This window comes from Telmatherina bonti (genome assembly GCF_933228915.1).
Source record: "Telmatherina bonti genome assembly, chromosome: 4".
Lineage (NCBI taxonomy): Eukaryota > Metazoa > Chordata > Actinopteri > Atheriniformes > Telmatherinidae > Telmatherina > Telmatherina bonti.
This window is the reverse complement of record NC_136622.1, coordinates 21,445,146-21,467,615: the sequence shown is the minus strand read 5'-3', so window position 1 is coordinate 21,467,615 and position 22,470 is coordinate 21,445,146. Positions and strand designations below refer to the sequence as shown.

Sequence of the window (22,470 nt, the reverse complement as noted above, 5' to 3'; positions counted from 1 at the left end):
ATCTGGTCCATCCTTTTCTGGTCTCTGCTGTTTCTGTGGTGTGCCCCGTAACCATTCAATTTCTGCAATAGATTGGTCAGAGTGGCGTTGGATTGAATCACTGAATTCCATAGATGGGGGATCTAACTCAACCCGACCAGACTGCCTCCAAGGGATTCATTACCTGGTGAAACACACAAGGGTCACACGAATTTGGCTTCCTGATACAAATAGGTCATTGATTGCTGTCTCCCGGTGTCAAATGAAAACTTGTGGCATCTTGATCAGGTCTGTTCTTGCAGCAAACATTGCAGCCAAGGAGGAGGCATAATGAAATCATCAGGACCATTTAGATGTGTGCCATCACTGCTTGATCTGTCAGAAACAATTGCTTAAACCAGCAGTTTGTAATCCGCATGTGTGAGCAATGCATTGTTTATCTGAATGTGCTGTAATGGCTTTTTACTCTGAGGATGTTGATAACTGTGATAGTTGTTGCTCTCATTTAGTCCTGGTTACCCTTTCAGTCAAACTCTGTGACCTGTTTTTTTTCTGGTTGAAGCATCCTTTTGTTTTGCCCTGGCAGGCAGCAAGTTTGAGATGAACTAGTTCTTATTGTGCAAGAATATGAAATATTAATAAAAGACCTCTCTGAGAAAGAGAGACATTTCAATTTGCAGAGTGACCTGGGGCAAGCTTTCAGCTTTTATCTAACAGGATGGCTTGTATTTGTGAACAATGTGCCATATCTGTTTTTGAATCAAGGCTTAGAGACACAAGGGTGCCAAGAGGAGAATTTTTCCCCCTTTTTTTTATTTTTAGTGTGTTATGGTAGGAACAGGCTAGACTCACAGGTCAACAAAGCTTATGATTACGCTGAGATCTATGGCTGTAAATGGAGGTAGGATCCTAGATATTATGTTTGTGGTAATGTCAGTGTTATTCTTTTTGTTATTGACCATTTTACAATACTCATTGGAGTAAATGGCAGCCTAGGTAGAATCTTTTGGACCACAGTGATGAGTGATATGCCAGAGGTTGTGTGTTATCTTCGTCATGTTAAAATGTTGATTGGAGTGGCAGGAAAGTTAAGAGGGAAGTGTAGCACTAAGAGATCAAAGTAGTCCCTCGTGGCTCTGAACTATCAAACTGCATTTGTCACTATTTTCAGAAAACCCAAGGGTCAGTGGAGAATGTCAAAAGATTTAACGTGAGGTATGTTTGACCTAACATCACAGCTTGTCTGGGAATTGTAGGAGTTTATGTCAGATCTTTGGAAAATGTGGCAGACTGCTCACTGAAGTTTGGCCACACAGTCGCATATGTTGAAGGTTTTTCACTTGTTGACAATCTTAGCTGCAGGGAAGAACAAGCTACTCATTGTCAGTGTTCAGAGAGCTCTGTTTGATACATTAAAGTGGACATGTTACAGAGCAGCCAAAAGGGACATTTCTGCGTATGCGGATGATTATATGTCCCTTTGGTACATAGCTGTTTATAAACCTTTGTACAAATGCAACTTACTTCTGCTGTCAGGAATATCCCAGCTTGTGTTTAACAAACTGTGAAGTGATTATAGTGATGCAATATAGTGGATTTTTTTGCCCAGTATATTATTATTAAGTCATTTCTATTAAGTTTTGCAGATTGCCTGTTGGCATTTAGTTTTTCCACTTAAAACATCAAGTTCTTCTATGTGTCCTGTTGTGGGATTTGCATATTGTTATATCTACTCTTATCTTGATTGTCCAGAGACAGATGCAGACATTAAAAGCATTTATCTCACACATACTTATTTGCAAGACAAAATAAGACAACGAAGATAACATCATGCAAGACATGCCACATTAGACTATCATGGAATGGAAAGTTATGGTCCTGGCTGATGGTGAGGTATTGGAATAATATTGGGTAAGTGTTTCAAACAAGTCCTAATACAAGGGATTCACATCATAAGCCAAGGCAAGTTCATTTGCATAGCACCTTTCATGCACAAGACAATTCAAAAGTGCTTTACATTAAAACATTAAAAGCATTACAGGTGGTATAAAGAAGGATAAAAGACAACAGCAAATAGCAAAAATCACTATAAAATCATTAATCAAATTGAAACAATTAAAAGTAGCAGTTAAATGTTACCATGCAGATTTCATGCACAGGCACTTAAGAAAAGAAAGGTTTTTAACCTTGACTTGAAGTGTCTCCATTTGTTGAAAGTTTAATCTCCACTGGGAGTTTCTTCCACATGTTTGCAGCATAACAGCTAAATGCTGCTTCTCCGTGTTTAGTCTGGACTCTGGCCTGGACTAGCTGAACTGGGTCTTAGGATTTAAGAGCTCTACTTAGTTTATATTCTCTGAACATATCACTGATGTATTTTGGGCCTAAACTGTTCTGGGATTTGTAAACAATCAGTAGAGCTTTTAAATCCCTCCTGTGACTGACAAGAAACCAGTGTAAAGATTTTAAAATTAGTGTGATGAGTTAATGTTAGTCCTAGAGAAAACTCTAGCAGCAGCATTCGGGATGAGCTGCAGATGTTTAATGCTTTTTTTAGGAAGTCCTGTCAAGAAACCATTTCAGTAATCCAGTCTACTGGAATGAATGCATGGATAAGTTTCTCCTGGTCTTTCCGGAGACTAAACTTTTAAATCTATTGATTTTTTCCTCTGGCTTCCTCCCACCATCCAAAGACATGCATGTTTGGTGAATTGGCTACTTTAAATTGTCCTTAGAAGTATTTGTGTGTTTAGTTGTCTGTCTCTCGGTGTTGTGATGGACTGGTGACATGTCCAGGGTGTACCTGCCACTCACCCAGTGATAGCTGTGATAGGCTCCAGCTTCCCTGTGACCCTTTATTGGTCTAAGTGGTAAAGAAAATGGATGGATGGATGATCTTACTTGCTGTTCACCAAATGGAGAATGGGACTGATGCAGCCATATAAGTTGACTTACAGACAGAATAACTTTTTAAACATAATTTTTGATCAGTATAAAAATGGCCTCAAGAAACGACAACTTCAACTCATTTTGTGGAATTAAGCCAAGAAGTGTCATTATCAGATTATTGGGAAGCAGCATCGTACATTACAAAGCCAGTCAGTTTTACTTTGCATGTTTATATGTGCCTTAAGGTGGCCTGATCTTAGCAGTGGTAATCTTTGTCAATTTTTGCTAATTCAACCTTGAATAAATCTTAATCTATTGATTTCTGTCCAGAGATGCAATTTTCTCATTTTCTCAGGAAGTGAACTGAACAGAAAAGTAGAGTCTAAAGCAGGGACGGATAACTGTGGTCCTTGAGGACCAGTCCTGTAAGTGTTAGCAGGCTTGTGCAGAGATTGACATTAAACTTTGTACTAGTCTGCTAATTAGCCATTGATTTGAGTCATGTGTGTTGCAGCAGGGAAACTCCTAACACTTGCAGGACAGCGGTCCTTGAGAAGCGAAGTAGCCTACCGCTGTTATAAAGTCATTTGTGAAGCCATCAGGAAAGAAGTGTTTGTGTAAATTGTAGAGATTTGGCGGTGATGCTACACATGTTACTGTATCTCAGTTGACTCAGTTTTAACTTTAAAGTGGAACTATTATGTGCATTTCAGGTTAATTTATTTTTATTTCTGAGCCCAGAAGGGCTGGGATTGATCGAGTTATTGTCACAAATTGCTTTATTTACTTCAGACCGACCCTCTCCGTAGGCTGTCAGATCAGCCTGTGGGCAAAACGAGTGGATTGAGACTCTTCCGCATTAAGCCCCGCCTCCCACCACTGCACTACATCGGGAGCAGGCACCGCACCTGCTTTCGCCGTCATTGTAACATCTCATTAACAGAAGGATTAGGCTAATATGAACTCAATAAAAAAACAAAATACAATGTCAACACATAGCATACAGCCCTACATGTTGGAACCTGAATCAGACCCTGAAAAGGAAGTGGAAAACAACAACCCACAGCAACGAATGCAGCAGGATGTCTCTCTTTGGTAAACTCACCAGCCATCATTGGAAATAACTTTATCCGACGTTTTCCACCCGCCTGATGTATTTGTACATGCCCTTGTTAACCAGTAAAAGGGAACCAATCACCGAACCTTATCCCCCGGGATGTCACAAGGATTTCCAAGAAGAAAAAATTCTCTAAAACGACGCGTTTTTGTCGCCATGGAAACCAAACGGAGAGAGTGCTGGAAGTCAAACTTAAACTCAAAAATGCTTTTAGGTGATAAAAAACGCTGCCGTTCACATGTCTGATGAGGATTCAACACTGTAACACTGTAGAAAGCTCAGAAAACTCAAAATACCATAATAGCACCTCTTTAACTACTCCTGTCTGTGAATCTTCATTGTAACTTTAAGAATACAGTTTTTTGGATTTAGTTGCTGTTTGGAAATATTTAAGCACTGACAATGAGAAGAAATAAGGGATTAAAATGAACTTGGCTAAGGTTAAAAAACACTAGAGCTTGTGTTAAACAAACACTATGAAAGTGTACTGTGTTAAAAGTGAAATGTGCTAAAAGAAACTTATCCTTATTTCCCACATTTCTAGTCCTCTTATCACCTTGATGAGACACACTAAACTTATTGAAGATACAAATCACACTTCCAGTTGAAATACTCTGTATCCTTCTGCACAAATACAAAGTTTCTTGCTTTTTATTTCACGTTTTGCTGTGACACCAGGGTTGCTAATGACAACTTACCACCCCGTTTTCACACCGTATAGTAACTCAACCTTCACTAACACAGGTTATTAAGACATTTTGTTTGCATGCTTTACTTTGATGATCGCTGTTGAGATTGACTTTTCTCTCTTCACTCCACATTAGACCGAATCCACGTAGATTTTTTTCTGTCTGCCTCAGTTTAATGATCTGTTGCTTCTTTTTCAAAGCCAAAATATGTATGAGCTTAGGAGCGATTTACTGCGCTCAATTTGACTCTAGTGTACTATTTAAAGCGTTCTAAAACTATGTCACCAGTCAGTAAAGGGCATGGATAGTATGCATATTTGCAGCTTGGGTTTTGTCAAATGGAACAGGGAGACGAAATAAAATTGGTTTGAATTTACACAACACACACAAGCCTGTGCCAGGCTTATAGCAGCTTTATAGGATTGGTGTGTGTTTTTTCCTGAGTTTTTGAAAAAAACCCCAACCTTTCTCAGCACAAACCATGAGCTGTCCACAGAGTGCTGTCAGCATTGTTATTTTTCCCCAGTCAGACATTAGTTACACACCAAAAGCCAGTCTGAAACAAGGAGTCACAGTATGTGTGCATATTCATTTATTATATCAACAGAGGAGTAGGTTTATGGCTGAGATTCTGTCACTGCCCAAGAAATGGCTGCCAAGAGAGCGCTGTGCTGCAGGTATCGTCAACCTGAAAGACCCCAGGATGAAGCAGAATTATTAAACAGATGGAGGAGGAAAAGAATACACCTGGTGCCATCTCAATGAAAGTCATGCATCTCTTACTAATCAGAAAGCCAGAATATCCTTTGAATGTAATGTAGAAGAATTTCTGAGAAAAAAGCAACATTACTGCCCAGCATCAAATCTTACCATGAAATGATTCAAATACAAGCAGCCCATCCATCCATCCATCCATCCATCCATCCATCCATTCTCCGCCGCTTATCTGGGAACACAAACACAAAACAGCAATAATTTAAAATGATGAAGCACAGAAATTCATATTTTAATTTGTGGGTGCTTGTATTTGTTTTAACCTGAGAGGTGGTGCTCATGTATTACTTAAGCTACCCAACATAGCATGTTGTGCTTTTTTAAGTTGAAAAAAATCCCCCTGTGGATAAACATTTATGTCTACATAATGGGATTCCTCTTACTTGCATTGAGTTGGCTAAACCCTGCAGCTTCCTATGCCTCCTGTGCTTGGTTTCATGAGGTTTGACCTCCAAAAACTGCCTAAGGATGTAGAAGAAAAAAAGAAGACCTAGTGACCCTGTGAAGTGTGAGTGGAAGGACTTTGTCTGTCTTCGGTCAAAGGATAAAGGGCCACAGGGCAAAAAAGGAACTCAAGTGCCACAGTAGCCCTCAAAATGCAAACCATCTTTCACTTTCTCCTCTCAGCTATCTCCATTGTCGCTAATGTAATATAAAGACTTTTCTTTCTTTAACGGGTCAGACGCTTGTCTTTCAGTCTTGCATTTGCAGTGTCCTTTTAAAATACAGTATGGCTTCAGGCCATTGGGACGTTAGAAGCAATACTATTCAAAACCAATCTAGCCTGACTCAGATGCCATTTCTGCAGGGCGGCAATTATGATTTTGACAAGTGTAAGAATGTGGATAAATGACAGGACTGCTGACGAAAAGGTGCTGTGGGCTGCAAGAATCAACATTTCATAGTTGTAGTAGTTTACTACATGGATTACAAGGCTCTTAAAGATCTAGCCACAAGACAAACGGTCTCCTTAATATATTATTTCACATTTTCGTTTTTACTTTATTAAATATACATTTGATGTGTAGAAAAAGCATTTATTTGTGTTTTCGTATCGCTTTATTTTTTTCCTTTTTTGAGTTTGCAGAGTTGTTTTAGAATATATACATCTGGTAATTTGCTAAATTTGCTGGTGCTGCTTTAATCAGTTTGTAATTAAAAAGTGCATTGTCAGTGACTATCAGTATAACTAAATGCTGGGGAAAACAAAGACTTCTTTTTTGGAAATTACTTCCAGAGTAGAAAACGTTTCTTCTCAGCCTAAACTAAATTGAATTAATTGTAGTTAGTTTGCTTTACATTTATAATAATTGTAATAATTGTAATGGTATGGCCAGTGATGGAAAGAGCTTGAAAAAGGTCTTATGCATAAAATGTGGCAGGAATGAAAAGTTACTATATCTAATGACATTTGTCCTACTTTTCATAAACTTCTTCATCAAAGCTCTTTTTTCTGCATAATCTTCCTGGATAATGATCTTGTCTTAACCCAGTGGGCATAGTACCGAGGAAGGAGTTAACGTGAAATCTGCAACGTTACTTCAATGCAAACCGATGGATTAACTGAGATGTTAACACCCGTCCTGCATCATATATGTGTGTACTCTGGCCATGTGCACAAGAGGCAAATGGATTAATTTGCATTGATGTGTAAATCTGATAGTTCATCATGGCTATATGGAATGAAGATGTGTTAGACTCAACATGCGACGTAGTGCCAAATAAAACTGGATGTTGTCGTCCTCATCTTTAAGTGATTCACTCACTGCTCTGGAGATGGACAAGATAATTGTTGAAGGGATATGGATGCCAGACAGAAACAGGTGGCTACAAAGAGGCATTTAGTCATGGATGGTTTTGTTTTCCACAATGATAATTGTGCTGACAATTTTCCAACTGTTGTCAGGTCAGCCCAAGGCTAATACCCAATGAGGCTGCATCTGTCATCTTGTGTTGTATGTCTGTTTTTTGTACTGGAATGTACAAATTTATGCATATGAATAGTGTCATATTGGTTGGATTCAATCTCATCTATATTCATTGAAATACTACCATCCCCTAAAGGGATAAGAATTATTCTCAACTATGTTTCAGTTATTTACAGGTACATCTCACAATGAGAGACAGTACAGGATATATTTATATGTTTTGTGTTATATACTGATATGATGATGGGATGATTGAAACCAACAGAAAATTACATCTGAGTATTAGATGAGATGATTAATGAAAGCCCTGTTCCATTTAGTAAAAGTAATGTCTGACTTCTAACAACTTGTGAAATGAAATTAGAAAAAAAAAATTCAAGTCATTGGGGGAAATTCTGAATTTCCCTTTATCTCCCATTACAATCAGTAAAGGCTCAAACTAAATTAATATCAATGCAGACACTTAAAAACAAACAAAGGATTCTTCATAGTAACGGTGGAAATGAGCCGCTTGGCAATGTTTTGTGCTCTCTGGGAGTTTTTATAGTTTTAATTTCATTTAATTAATTTGTAATGTATAATGGTTACTTACAAAAAAATAATCTTTTTGACTTTTTTGATTATTAGTAGCCATATACATAAAAGTAACATAAAGCAAGTACATGAGTTCAAATAATTGCCATTACATGGAAAGCAGTTAAACCCTTGACACCTGTTGTCGCAAATTGTGACAAATCACATTATTTAATTTCTTAATACTTAATTATTTTAATATTTGCTTTTATTTGATCTAATGTTATGCATTTATCTTTCTTTTTAAAAATATACTCATTATTTGTGTTTATTTATTAGGAGTATATTTAGCATTTAATTGAATTTAATTTTATTCCATTTTTTTCACTGATTTATTCTCCTGCATTTATTTATTTTTTCATACAGTTGTGAATCGATTGCAGTGTAAAGGGGTTAATCAAAGCTATAATTTCATAATCATGACAGCCCCCACACTTAGCACAAGAATCAAAAGCAATAACTGGCATAGATTAAACATTTCCTGTGTTCAATTTCTAGGATAAGATGTTTTTTATGAGAAGTTTTTTTTTTCTATTGCACAATAAAATGTTTTTATTTGTCAAGCTTTTTAATATAAAAAGTAAAAAGTCTTACATATTGAGTTTTCATAGACATTACATTTCCATGTATTTGTGTACACACACACACACACACACACACACACACACACACACATGCTCATTAGTTTGGACAGACAGCCTATAGAACACTCAGCAGATCCAATGTGAGCTGCATACATCTCTCTTAGTTTGGCTTTCTGTAGGATAAGGAGGCTTACAGAATGCCAGAACACCTTCTATTTGTCCCTTATTCATGCAGCCAAAGGTTGCCCATTTTAAGAAAATAAACTTCAGTTGGTGAATGTTTTAATGAAAAACATGAGGAATTGTTTAGGAACTGCAATATATCCATTCTCTTTTTTAATTTAACAGAATCTTCTGTAGTTTCTTACGTGGACACAGAAATGTACCAATATGTCACACTGAAACATCACATGCACATTAAGCAGAGATATTGAGCTGCCTCAAGAAGGGCCAGATTTGTGACCAGTTTTATGTTAGAGATGTGCCCACAAAAAGTTTATGCTCAGTGCAGTAAAGAGTGACATACAATAAGTGCTTTGGCATATTAATATGATAAAAAAAATGGGCCAGTAGTATTTTGTACCTTATCATATATTTTTCTCTTGCTGTACTATAGGAAGTAAGCATGGGTATGAAATTAATTCCTTTACTCTAATGCATGAACCTAATTAACCCATCCATTCAAGGCAATTAGAACAGAGAAATGTACATTGATCTGTTTTCTGTTCCTGCTCGGGGTTGCAGGAGTCCAGCTCGTGATGTACATATAAGAGGCTATTTAAAAGTATAGATGGGAATAATCCAACTGTCTGCATATAACTAGCTGCTACTGGTGTAAAACATACTTTGGACTGTGTGGCTTCATTTGAACAATTCAATGAACTCTATAAATAAAACTTTCTTATAGTGTATTGCTTTTTGCCCAGAAGTAAAACAAACCAGAAAACTTAGCTTTTTTTTTGCACTTTTAAAGTGGAACTATTATGTGCATTTCAGGCTAATTTATTTTTATTTCTGAGACCAGAACGGCTGTGATTGATGGAGTTATTGTCACAAATTGCTTTATTTACTTCAGACCGACCCTCTCCGTAGGCTGTCAGATCAGCCTGTGGGCAAAACGAGTGGATTGAGACTCTTCCGCATTAAGCCTCCCGCCACAGCACTACATCGGGAGCGCACACCGCACCTGCTTTCGCCGTCATTGTACATCTCATAAACAGAAAGATTAGGCTAATATGAACTCATTAAAAAAACAAAATACAATGTCAACACATAGCATACAGCCCTACATGTTGGAACTTGAATCAGACCCTGAAAACAAAGTGGAAAACAACAACCCACAGCAATGAATGCAGCAGGATGTCTCTCTTTGGTAAACTCACCAGTCATCGTTGGAAATAACTTTATCCGACATTTTCCACCCGCCTGATGTATTTGTACATGCCCTTGTTAACCAGTACAAGATAACCAATCACCGAACCTTATCCACCGGGACGTCAAAGGGATTTCGAAGTAGAAAAAACTCTCTAAAATGACGCGTTTTTCGTCGCCATGGAAACCGAACGGAGAACGTGCTGGAAGTCAAACTCAAACTCAAACATGCCGTTCACATGTCTGATGAGGATTCAACACTGTAACACTGTAGAAAGATCAGAAAACTCCAACTACCATAATAGTACCCCTTTAAGCTTTGATTTATTAGAAGATATTAACCATGTAACTGTTGATATATATATATATATATATATATATATATATATATATATATATATATATATATATATATATATATATATATATATATATATGAAAAAAGACTCATCTGATTATAATAGTAGTTCAGAAATGTACCTTTCCATGGTTCATAGAAATGCATTAGAGAAGGAGCAGCCACTAATAATTATTGATATGACTAATAATTGTTTAATTTTGTAAAATAGCCAAAAAATAACCAAAATGTCTTTTGAGCTCTACCAAAGTTGCAAACAGATCCCCAATTAGATTCTTTCTCTGGTTTAACAGAAGGATGTTGCAGTTGGCACATTAAATGATGTAGCGATTCAGCCCTGAAAAGCTTTGTTATTTCCAGTGGGCACAATATCTCACTTTAATAATACTGAATGAATTTGTGTCATTTTCCTCATTGTGTTGCCAGATTTTCTTCTGTAAATATCCTGTCTGGAAAAATGAGATTCAGCCATTTGACCTGCAGTCGTGACTGTGTCCATTGTGTCAGAGTTGCTGCTTGGTTCTGTGCTATTTCTGTGGCTTCGGGAAATGTTGTCGTTTTTTTTTTTTTTTTTTTTACAGTTAACAGCAGTGAGAACAGAATATTGTACAAAAACTGCGAAAGACAATAAGTAGCAAAACAATATCCACTAAGTTTAGCATTACAGCAGTTCTATTAAGCTACGCTACGCAAAATAGGCTGTCAAATGTAATGTTTTCTTGTCTTTTTGAAACTGTAGTCCACTTGGCAGATTGTAATAAGATGTGTCAGAGGGCTTTGTTATAGACTCAAGACCACATGTAAACTTGTGATTTGTGCAACAGCCACACATGCGCTCGTCTTTTATTTAGCATAAGTAAATAGCGTCTGCATGCAATGCACATCTTCCTCTGTGTCCTCTGTGTCCTTTCTTGCTCCAGTGTGCTTATTGTACTCTCACTTGGAAATTAAATTTCCATTGCAGTGTGGTTTTTGTAAAGCTAGTGTGATTATGAATGATTGTGCACTTATACCTTATGTAAACCTTTTTTTTAGCTTTTTAGATATAAAATTCTATCTATCTATCTATCTATCTATCTATCTATCTATCTATCTATCTATCTATCTATCTATCTATCTATCTATCTATCTATCTATCTATCTATCTATCTATCTATCTATCTATCTATCTATCTATCTATCTATCTATCTATCTATCTATCTGTGTCAGAGTAGTTATATTTATTTAAAGGTGGATGTACATGTTAATGCTTCAGTTCGTTCATTACAATAATATATACAGATGCTTAACTTGAATGAGATTTTTAAATGGTTGTTTTCCTCTCTTACAGGAATCTGTTGGACAGAGACACTTTCTCCAAATCTGACCCGTGTAAGTTCTTAGCTTTTGCAAAAACTGCATCTAGTATTTTTTCCTGCTGGCAGCTCCACTCAGGGTATGACTTATTGAAACCTCCTGTCTGTTTGACAATGCTTTACTTTTCATTTTTGCTGAGCTTAACTTTGATTCAGTTTACTTTGCAATTTCAAAGTGTTCCTTCAATAACTGCATATCATTTGCACAGTAATGTGACAACCTTTCCTCACCGGGAGCTAAAGTACCATAATGCATGGAGGGTATAAACACCAGCCCTTGAATACAAATGGCTGTTTTTTGGTAAGACACATTAGGAATTGCCATAAAGGCATTTTTGTTATATTCCCCACAGAATAGAGAATGGAGGAGACAATTTAAATAATTGGAAGGACCTTCAAGCCCTTGTGATAAATAAGCTACGAGAAAAAAATATTCATCCTCTTTTGTGCATGCCTGAAGCATAAAAATGGGATATATGACAGGTCACATCACCTTCACAACACCTGCCACAGTTTCATTTCAAGCCACAAAATCAAATAGGAATCAGGAGATTACCTTCATTACCAAATCGTGTTTTGATTTTATGACTTACAGTAATTTGTGCCTTTTCGGGGTTTGTTCTGTGCACATGGGTGTCATTCTAGGATTATTAGGCTTATCACTTCTCTCTGTTGTCAAGATGTGACAGGGTAATTAATGATGGAGAGAAGGGACAAATCAAACACTATTTATGGATAAAGAACACTTGATTGAGATTTTTCAGTGACAATGTGCCCCTCTGTTCTCCCTCTCTATTTCTCTTTACCTCCCCATCTCAGTGGTTGTGTTATATACACAGGGCGTGGAATCCAAACAATGGAGAGAGGTAAGAGATCACAGTCTTTCCCTCTGTGAACACAACTCAATCAGCACATCTCTTCTCAATGACAGCGGTTCACCCCCGCCCTACCCCCCTCTTCCTCACCTTCTCTCTCTCTCAAGGTAAATGCTGTGTGCCAATCATTTGCAAATGATTGACCCTGTGAATAGTGGTGAGGCTGGTCAGCACTGCTTTAGCTGTGACTGATTGACTGATTAAGGTGGCAGTCACATGTATCCATAAAGATTTTCCTCTCAGCATGAGTCCCTCTGGGTGTTGGAAGTGGGGCCTTAATTAGACCAGAGAGGCTAATAAAGCTGGCAGAGGTTGGAACAAAACAGAGTCTTTCTGGAATAATTATGCATAGTTGTGATCAAAATAGATGGAAAGACCAAGAAATAGCTGAATAACTTATGTGCTTTTTCTTCTTATAATTACCCTTTTTTATTTTTCTTCCATTTTTTAATCTTATACAGCTCAACTGTTGTGTTTATCTCTGTTGTGTGTGTGTGTGTGTGTATATATATATATATACATATATATATATACAGAGAGACATGTCCTGAGGTCCTCACAATATTGCAACAATAAAAACATACAGAAGTTAAATAACACTATATAATAAAACAAAAAACACAAGCAGATTGAATATAAAAATGTGGAAATGAGTAAAGTTACTCTCCATATTAATCAAACAAACAATCACAAGTTTAAGCACATACAAAATATTCAGATAATCAGAGCAGTTACACCACATATACCAATTTACATTGGACTCATTAATTTGTATTTAAGAGACTTTTAAAAGATAATTTCCTGCTTTTGTACCAGTAAATGGTAGCATATTCTAAACCAAAGTAACTCTAAACTGGACACTTACAACAAACCACCAAAAAACCTACAAAAGTTTATTTTTCAGGTTTATTTATTTTTTTTATACTTTTTTTTATGTAAACATACTTTTTTGACACCATACAAACAGCTTGGCTTCCAATTCACGTAAGTGAAAATACATGAAACAAGATCTGCATTACATATGTGCCATCAATTAAATGGTTGTTTTTAACGTGTCTGCATGAGCCCAGAATGTCAAAAACTGGGGCGTCCAAACTAAAACAAATATGCCAGCTGCATTCATTAGGAGGACATTGTCTTTCAAAAATAAGAAAGGTTTGACTTTTCATTTCATATAAAACACATCCAAAATGACAATACAGATGTGAACAAAAAGTGGTGTAAAAACAATTCTAGAGGTTACCAGAAAAATATGCTTCATGAGGTCATCTGGTTTGAAAACAATGTTCAGGTTTCAATGTTCAGGCCAAATGTAATATTCTTATTAAATTGCTTAGTATTTATATGATTTCAATGGTCAATTTATCAAATATACACTTATACACTTGGGAAAACTCTCCTTGATTCATCTATAAAATATCACAGGACTGTGTTGATTGTTTGTATGAAAAAGGCTGTTTTCAATATATAAAAAAAAAAAAAAAATCTACATCTATCTTCACCCATTTGTTATATTGTTAAACAGTTCAGAACTTCTGTCACAGCGATCATACACTACCCCCCCGCCAAAAAAAAAGCACTTAATGTCAGTAAAATAGAGAAAAATTAGTATTGAACAACAATAAGGATTTCTTTAGAGAGGAAAATGCCAGGTACGATTCAGTTCACAGAGCTTTTGACACTGTATGACCACAGCCGAACAGGAAAGATTGACATGGCATAAACCATTCATAAAACATAAATGAAATGCGCACTTGCCTGTTGATAGAATATTTTCAGCTAAATATATATGAATGACCTGCATAGACCTGAACCTTACAGAGTATACTGGGATGTCTTGGAGAAAGAAACGGCTGCTTGGTAACAGTACAGACCACTAAGTGAATGTTCACATTGTTTTTAAACCCTTTCTCAAACTAAAGGATGGCAAACTAAATACTAAAACATCAAGCCTGACAAGTCTACTTGCTTGCAAAGCAATAAACTTCATACATTTTTAAGGCATAGGGCAATGGTTTTTTCTTTCTAAACTACATGCAGTGAAATTAGAAATGTACTACTTTTTGTCTTTTTTTCCCTCTAGAGGAACATTGCTGTTTAAAAATGGTATAAATTATCTTCCAGTTTCTTCGGGGAGACATTTTAGTCATGCATATAGAATAAAGACAGGCATAAGGATAGTATTTAAAGGCTGGAGGAGTGTTACAAAAGCTTCACTCAGACTACAAAAGGCTGCATAAGTACTTTATCTATCTTCAAAAAGATGTTGGGCCTGCTTGTCTCACTGTAACCAGCTGTCTGACTTGCTGCTCAGATGGGGAATAAATCTTGCTTACCAGTTTCCTAAGTGCCCAAAACTCTAAACAACCACCTCACAACATGAGTTTTAATTCTCCTTTAGTTGAAATAAAAATAAAATACTCTTTACTTACTTTAAATAATATTAAAAAGAATAAAATCTTTTTAAAAGATTAAAATCTTTTTAAATCTTGATTTTAAATCTGAAATGAATAATTCCTCCATGCTGATGAGTTCATTCTGCTTGAAATGAATTCCAGTCATTGTTCGCACGTTTGTTCCCTTGTCCTGTCATGATGACACCATATTCCACATTGGAGGACACATATTCCATTCTCCAGTACTATTATGTCCTTTTCTCCTCCCTAAGTAACAAAAGTAAAGTAGAATGCTTGTGGCGAACTGCTGCAACAAACCTATAATAAAAATGAAAGCGGAACTGATTCTTATTTTGTGATCTTCCATGTTGTAGCTGAAAAAAAGCCGGAAATAGAGCTAGTTTTCTCCTAGTAGATGTAAATATGTCATATTTGCATCCTGTCCAATCAGAACCCTTCCCAGCCCCCAGATCTGAATTAAAGGTGATTAAATATGTTTTCCATGTGGAACTCCGCTCCTTCATTACACATGATTACTTTTAATTCTGAGTTATTTCATTCTAAATAAATAATTCAGAATTAAAAACCATCACGTGACCATGGCCAAAGGAATCAAAAATCGCTCTTTCACATGACAAAGCAGCATTTACACTTGTGTGAGACCGCCTCATGAGAGACATCATTAACATAATGTATTAATAACAAAGACACTATCAGGGTTTTGTTCAAGTAAAAGTACAGCTAAATAATTTATAAATAGCTAATGAATTATTATATATGGGCATATTCACACTGCTGCTGTTTGGTCCACTTCAAATGGACTGTGGTCCATTTCTAGGGATGGTACAATTTATTTGGCACCAATCGCACCTTGTGCACGGCAAACAAGTGGACCCGATCTGCTTGAAAGCTGCAGAATTAGCTAAGACGAAATAAAATTGTCTCTAGTTCCAATCATTTGCTAAATAAACATACTATTATTTTCATAGAGTGCATTTGGGAGAGCAATGGTGAACACAGTTCTCTTCTCTTTAATTAACAGGTTCACTGACCGGTGTTTAGCAGAAGCTCTGATCTACTGGTTTAAACAAACTCTACAAAACTTTCCTCAGTTGCAGTTTTAAAAATTAGACATTAAGACATTAAGGTTTATTATAGCTGTTGTCCACCACTATATCTATGCCATTCCTTCATGTCACAATGCTCAAAGGGTTTCCCCTCAGACATCAGCATCAGTGGATGCATTTTGGGAGTGGAGGTTTATTTAATCCTTTGAAATCCTCCCACAATGAAAGATTTCCTCTCAACTTAGTGATCTCTGCCAAAGTGGAGTTTTCCAGACCTGCAGGAAGTCAGGAGGATGACAATGACCAATGCTCAGAAGCAGGATTTCATATATTGTATTGGTTTATTTGACAAATTGATAGTCAAATTAATTCCCCCTTCATTAAAATGGCCACCTGCCAGTAAGTCAACACACCTATTCAGACTTGGACTGGTTGTCAGCCAGTTAATGTCAAGTTTAAAGCATGTAGATCATATAGTCCACAGTGTGAAACCAAACCTAAATGGAGCAAATATATAGAATCTAACAAAAACATAGACCTTGTTGCAGACTAAATAAAAAACCTGCTTTGAGAGAAAAAAAAATGAGATAAGCAAATAATGATGGAGCTTGACCTTTGGCCAGCTAACCTTGGCTCTCAAAAAAAAAAAAAAGAAAAAAGCTCATTGTTGCATTTGAAATTTTATGTAGCAAACACAGTGACATTCTGTGCCTAAGCCAAAATGTTATTTTACTGACTTACATGCAAGTGTCGACAGGCATCAAGTATCATGCTGAAAAGAGAAGAGCTTGCGACACCTCTCACCACTGCTGCCAGTGCCCCACCTCCAGCTGAAGGGCTATGGGTGCTGCCCAAATGCCTCTCCTTGAAAGAGATACAGAGCTGTGTATTCAGTAAGATGACAGCTGGCCAAGCAGCAGAGTCAAGCTGTGCAGCTTTGATAAAGCTAAGCATCTTTTTAGCCCCTCTGCCTAATGTGTTTTAGTTGTCTTGGGAGGCGATATGGCTGGTTGATGTACCTTTTCACTGTGCTACCAACTGTCTGCCTGTAATCCAATTACTCTTTTATGGGCCAAATTCTCCCACTGGCTCTTTGTCATTCATATTCCTCATTTGCAGGAGAATATCTTAATAACTCTCATAGATATATTGGGTTTTCTGTTACATCTCCAGATCCTTTGACTCATGTCGCCGTAACAAATTTATTTGATCAAATGATAAAAACAGAATAGAAGCTCATCACTCTGCTACCGTATGACTTTAAAGTGCTCATTTCCAACTTCCTCATCTACATCTAAAGCAAGACAGCCTCCTCTGCCGACCACTTTCACTTGACTGAACAGCTGACACAATAAAACCTCCCTGAATTCAAGCAAAGCCTGGCCTTTCCACTTCAAACTCTCAGACGGTAATCTCTTTACCAAGATAGATTTTCTGAAGCACTGGCTCAAAATATTTTCAGGTCAGTCTTATCAGAGTGGGAAGAAGTGTACATTGCAAGCACTGAGACATCTTTTTAGATTTCTCTCCCACTTCCCAGGAGAGTTAATTGTAGCACTTTGCAACCTTGACTTTACATCTTGGTCGTGTACTTGCCATGGTAGGAATCCTATAAAGAGAGGGAGATTTATTATTTCCACAGATGGCTGATCAGTGCTGTGGTAGCTTTTTAAGGCATGGGACTAAAGTGAATATGCTATACCAGCCTTACTGTCACACTCAAGGGTCTATCATTAAAACAGGCTCCTGTTCTCTCAGTAGAGATATCACCTACTTGGCATCAGCTATAGCTGAGCTCTCACACATCAAGCCACACGAAGGGATGTAGTCACATGGTGCTCAATCTTTACTGACTTTAGACACACTTTTATAATTAAGAGCAAGATTCACGTCAGTAAATCCAAACTCTGACTCTCACACGTAATTCAGCCTTTTTGTCTTTATGCTACTGTCTTGCATCCATCAGTTCAGCTCGTTTCTGCTGCTGTTGTGTTACGTGTATTCTACCATTTTAAATCTCACTCTGAGTTTTCCTCCTGTCGGATGCAATCACAGAACTGTAATCCTGCTGTTCCATATCCTCATTAAGCCCCAACACTGCTATTATTAATTCACTGTGTCAGTTTATGGCAACTTTTTAACTTGAGATGTTTTATTTATGCAGAGAAACATCAGTTCTCTGAATATGAATAATTCATTTTGGACAATTAATATGTGTGTGCTAGTGGACGAGGTTGCAAGAAGATCTGTTGGATTGTTTTCTCGCACATCACCTCAATGCAGCGTATTCCTCTGCAGCTCCAACATTATTCTTTTGACACCAGTTGATTGAAGTTTGCGGTTATTTGCAAGGTTTAAAGGACAAAATATCAGCCATTTATTTGACTTTTCCTCGTTTTTTTTTTTTTTTTAATTCTCCCTCTGCTTTGAGGTGATGACAATGGTACAAATGTGGAATTAATAAATTTTGTTTGAGTAACTGAAATCGATTAACTTTCTTCTAACTCTTATGCTGTACAAAGTAAAAAGCAGCAAAAGAGAAGTGATACCATGCAGTCACTGACTTCTTTTAATTAAATAGGATCTAATCAGAATCCATGACTACAGCTGTAAGGGTAAATAGAGGGATCAGGGGAGATGTTCTCGACAAGAGGAAGTACATAATGTGGTTATTCTAAGCTCTGTGCTCACATCTTCCTTGCCATCTTTTCTTTCCCCTTCTCTTTTGGTTCTGATCCAGTTTGGGAGAACAGAGGTGATAGACAACACACTAAACCCAGACTTTGTCAGGAAGTACATCCTGGACTACTTCTTTGAGGAGAAGCAGAACCTGCGCTTTGACGTGTGAGTTATTTTTTTGATCTGACTCTGAGTACACAAGGTGTGTGTTTCACAGCTTCTAACCTCCAGTTCATTCTCCTTTTCACTGTAAGGCTTACCTCTTTTTTTTTCATTACCCTTCCTCGCCCACTTTCTATTATGTCTACCCCCCCCCCCCCCCCCCCCCCCCCCCTCCCGCCCCCATTTTCCTGTCTCTCAATTTCCTCTCCTTGTCAGCAGCTCTCTCTCTCTCAAGGAATTATTCATTGGTGCAATGTCTCAGTAGTCATTTATTTAAAAGGAGATTGGTATAAGCATTATAAAAAATTCATATAAAGTTTTTATTCATCGTCTCCCTGCTGCAAAGTAAAGCCAAGACCCCTGTCCCCTCTCTGTCTTGACTTTTTCCTCTTGAAAAGACCAGACTGATCACTGAGTAAGGAGGTTGAAGCTCCATTTCAAGTTCTCTGAGGAAAGGTTCAGGATAGTTCTTTCCACCACACCTCTTCTCAAGGAGAGGAGACAGGCCTCCAAATCCCACTCCCCTCAAGCATGAAGTCCCTGGTGGACACAGTGTGTAGAGGAATGAACCAGAAGTCTCTGAGGATTGTTTGGCTCTTAATTAATTTATTTGACATGCTTTACTGATACAGCATTGAAAGACTGGAAAAGGAGAGTGTGAACCCCTTCACAATTAATGTTACTCATTTACATCTCTATTACATCAGAGTTGGGAGTTTGGGAGTTTGGGTATACTCACATTTAATTACTTTTGCTTTCAGTTTGACTAGCAGATGCTCAAAACTTTCTCTGCATTGATTGCTTGTTTCAATATGTCTCCCTTTGGCTCAGTATGGAAATTACAGCCATAAACTCTGGAATTATTTACTTGATTAATTGTGAAATGATCTATTATGCATTTTTTTTTTTAATTTATTTTTTTTTTTTTATTCCTGGTTGGCTCCCATTTGCCTCTTCAATGATCCAGGTGTGTTATTCACAGTCAATATCTACTGGCTCGATCGTCAGTATTTGTAACATCGTCTGTGTTGCTCACCTCTGAACTTTCCATGGTTTGTGGTTTCTTTGGGATTTCAGATACGATATTGATTCTAAAAGTCCAGAGCTGGCCAAACATGTAAGTAAAGACTTTTTCTCTTTTTGGGGGTGAGGAGCTCGACTTTACGTTACGTTATGGAATTATCAGTGCATGTCTCTGATATTTAGGTTCTATGTAAACCAAACATTGCAACATCCTTGTGTTCAAATATATTTTGAAATAATGGGTGATTTTTTTTTCCATACAACCCCCATGATGTTCATTTCCACCACAGCAGTGAAAATCCAAGTTTCACTTGCATCTGGAATACCCTCATTACCCTTTTTTCCTCCAAGTAAATGAGTATAGAAACATTATGCATCATTATGAAAGCTGTTCACGTGCATTTCCTTGTGTACTATGCTAGTGCACAGCATACAGTTTTTCCATACAGTATGCGTTTACTTCAAAATGACAGCTTTTTCTGCATAATGTGTTGACTCAAAGCTCTCTGCTCAACTGTAGATCATACATTCAGGAAAACCTTTTATTTAGGTGAATGTATGCAGTCTTGTCCCAAATGCTGAACGCTTTGGTGAATAAACACACATTACAGTGATAAATATAATATATTTGACAGATTTGGTTTGCATACTACCGAAAGCTTCATGATTAAATCTGCTTTTGTCATATCGATTCTTTGATTGTTGTGTGTTTGCATTGAGTTTTCTGCTCTGGATGTAAACTGTTTCCTGCACCACTTTGTCTGCCTTCATCCCCATCCTTCTCCTGTTCCTTGTTACTGTCCTTTGTCTCTGTCCTTACTCTGAGACTCCGTGACCATGCCGATCCCTTTCTGACTATCTGCTCTTTCAAATATCCACTTTTGCTCTTTTTTTTCTTGCACTTGGGTGATGACAGTCTGGTATTTGAGTCATGTGTCTTTTGTTCCATGATATGCTCTGTTGTGTCACTGCTGCTGCCTGGTCTTTCTCTCTCTTCCTCCTCCTCCTCCTCCTCCACCCTGGAAGCCCACCGACTTTAACGTACGTGTCTGCTTCAGACATCATAATATATAACTGTACAATGCATATAATGATGCTTAACTCCTCACCGACTTTCCTTGTTACTCCCTGTAATCCACTTGAATGCCCCTGTCCTGCATCTCTCTCCATCCCACTTTTTGCCCTCCTCCTTATGGCAGGACTTCCTGGGACAGGTCTTCTGTACGCTGGGGGAGATTGTGGGTTCACCAGCCAGTCGCTTGGAGAAACCTCTTGTGTGAGTGATTCTTTTACTCCTCTCTTTACCCTCCATTTTTTTAAAAATATTTTGAGATGTGTGACACAAATTGGAGCCAATATGAAGATGGTTTTACATACTTCATATTAAACAGGAAAATTAATCTATTTAAAGTTTGGAAAACACACATTTTTGATAATATAAGACAATAAGACATTCATCTCACACACCCAAGCAGAGATGAGAATATGTCTTCTTTTGGGACCATCTGTATTGTACATTACAGGGTAAGATTAGACCTATGTGCTTAGATGGAAATTGATAATTGAACATGACCGGGGGCTTCCTCAGTGCAATCACTATCATCAGGGAGATGATCCAGCATAGAGAGCGGATTGAAGTCAGCATGACACGCATAACACAATCAGCTTCACCCAGATATGAATTGGGAGATATGGAGCATTGAATTCCTCAGTTCTGTCTTTTTCAATATGGAAGCAATGGGGCTCTCACCAAGTTACCAAGCCAGATTCCCTCCGATAGGTGGGAGTTTGTAAGAACGCATCGGCTTTGGTGTCGACCATGAACTCTGCCAGAGACTGGTGGGCTGGATTACAGAGCTCGGTGCCCTTCACTGCTGAATAAGAGGATGAGGAGGATCAAGAGACAGTGCTCACCAGTATGCTGTATACAAAGCTTCACAGCCCGCTTCAGAGGCAGGGGGGAGATCAGCGTTCCCAAGTAGACCTGATGGAAAACAGCAGTGATTCCACAGCTTCAACAGGGCACCTTGATCACAGCTGAGCGAATGATAATGACAATGTGTGGCTGTCGATTCACACCACGGTATTCAAACAGTCAGCTGTGCTGGTATTAACTGCCCAACAGCTTTTACATTTCGGAGTTTAGTCAGCAAACATTTTGTTTCGATACATTTCAGACTGCCGAACTGTTTCTAGCCTTAGTGGAGATTTCCTCACATCTTGTGTGAGGATGGAGACGAGGAGTTGTTTAATGGCTGTGTGCTTAATTTCCTTGTCTGCACACTGAAGTGACAGTGCTTCTCTGGACCGTAGCTTTGAGGAAGGGCACTTGCATGGACTGAGAAAATATGTTAGTCATGCTTAAACAAGTCCTCCAAAGGCACACAGCTCCAAATGACCTGCTTAAGAAGCATATCAACACCCCCTTTCCTCTTTTCCACACTTCATCTTTCTTTCATTCTTTTGCCATCCAATCACTAGATTCTTTTTTTTCTGGCTTGACCCCTTTTTTCCTCTTCGTGGTTTTGTTTCTTTATATCATTCCAAACCTCCTTTTGTATCTGTCATGCTCTCAATTATAGCTTTGCAGTTTATTGTTCTAGTGTAAAATGATCTAGAATACGGGGAATGCAGAAGTATGGGCAGCACC

The 22,470-nt window shown here is 37.7% G+C and overlaps 1 protein-coding gene across 1 annotated transcript in view; it reads left to right on the top strand.

Annotated features, from left to right (window-relative positions):
• The window catches only part of cpne5a (copine Va), a gene marked incomplete at its 3' end in the record, with an annotated part of 75,149 nt that overhangs the window by 7,034 nt on the left and 45,645 nt on the right, over positions 1 to 22,470 (top strand). The window contains exons 2-7 of the mRNA XM_079239558.1: positions 11,594 to 11,634; positions 12,438 to 12,484; positions 18,697 to 18,800; positions 19,875 to 19,914; positions 20,847 to 20,861; positions 21,020 to 21,096. Of these exons, the coding sequence (XP_079095684.1) occupies positions 11,594 to 11,634; positions 12,438 to 12,484; positions 18,697 to 18,800; positions 19,875 to 19,914; positions 20,847 to 20,861; positions 21,020 to 21,096 (324 nt within the window). The remainder of the gene's footprint in view (positions 1 to 11,593; positions 11,635 to 12,437; positions 12,485 to 18,696; positions 18,801 to 19,874; positions 19,915 to 20,846; positions 20,862 to 21,019; positions 21,097 to 22,470) is intronic.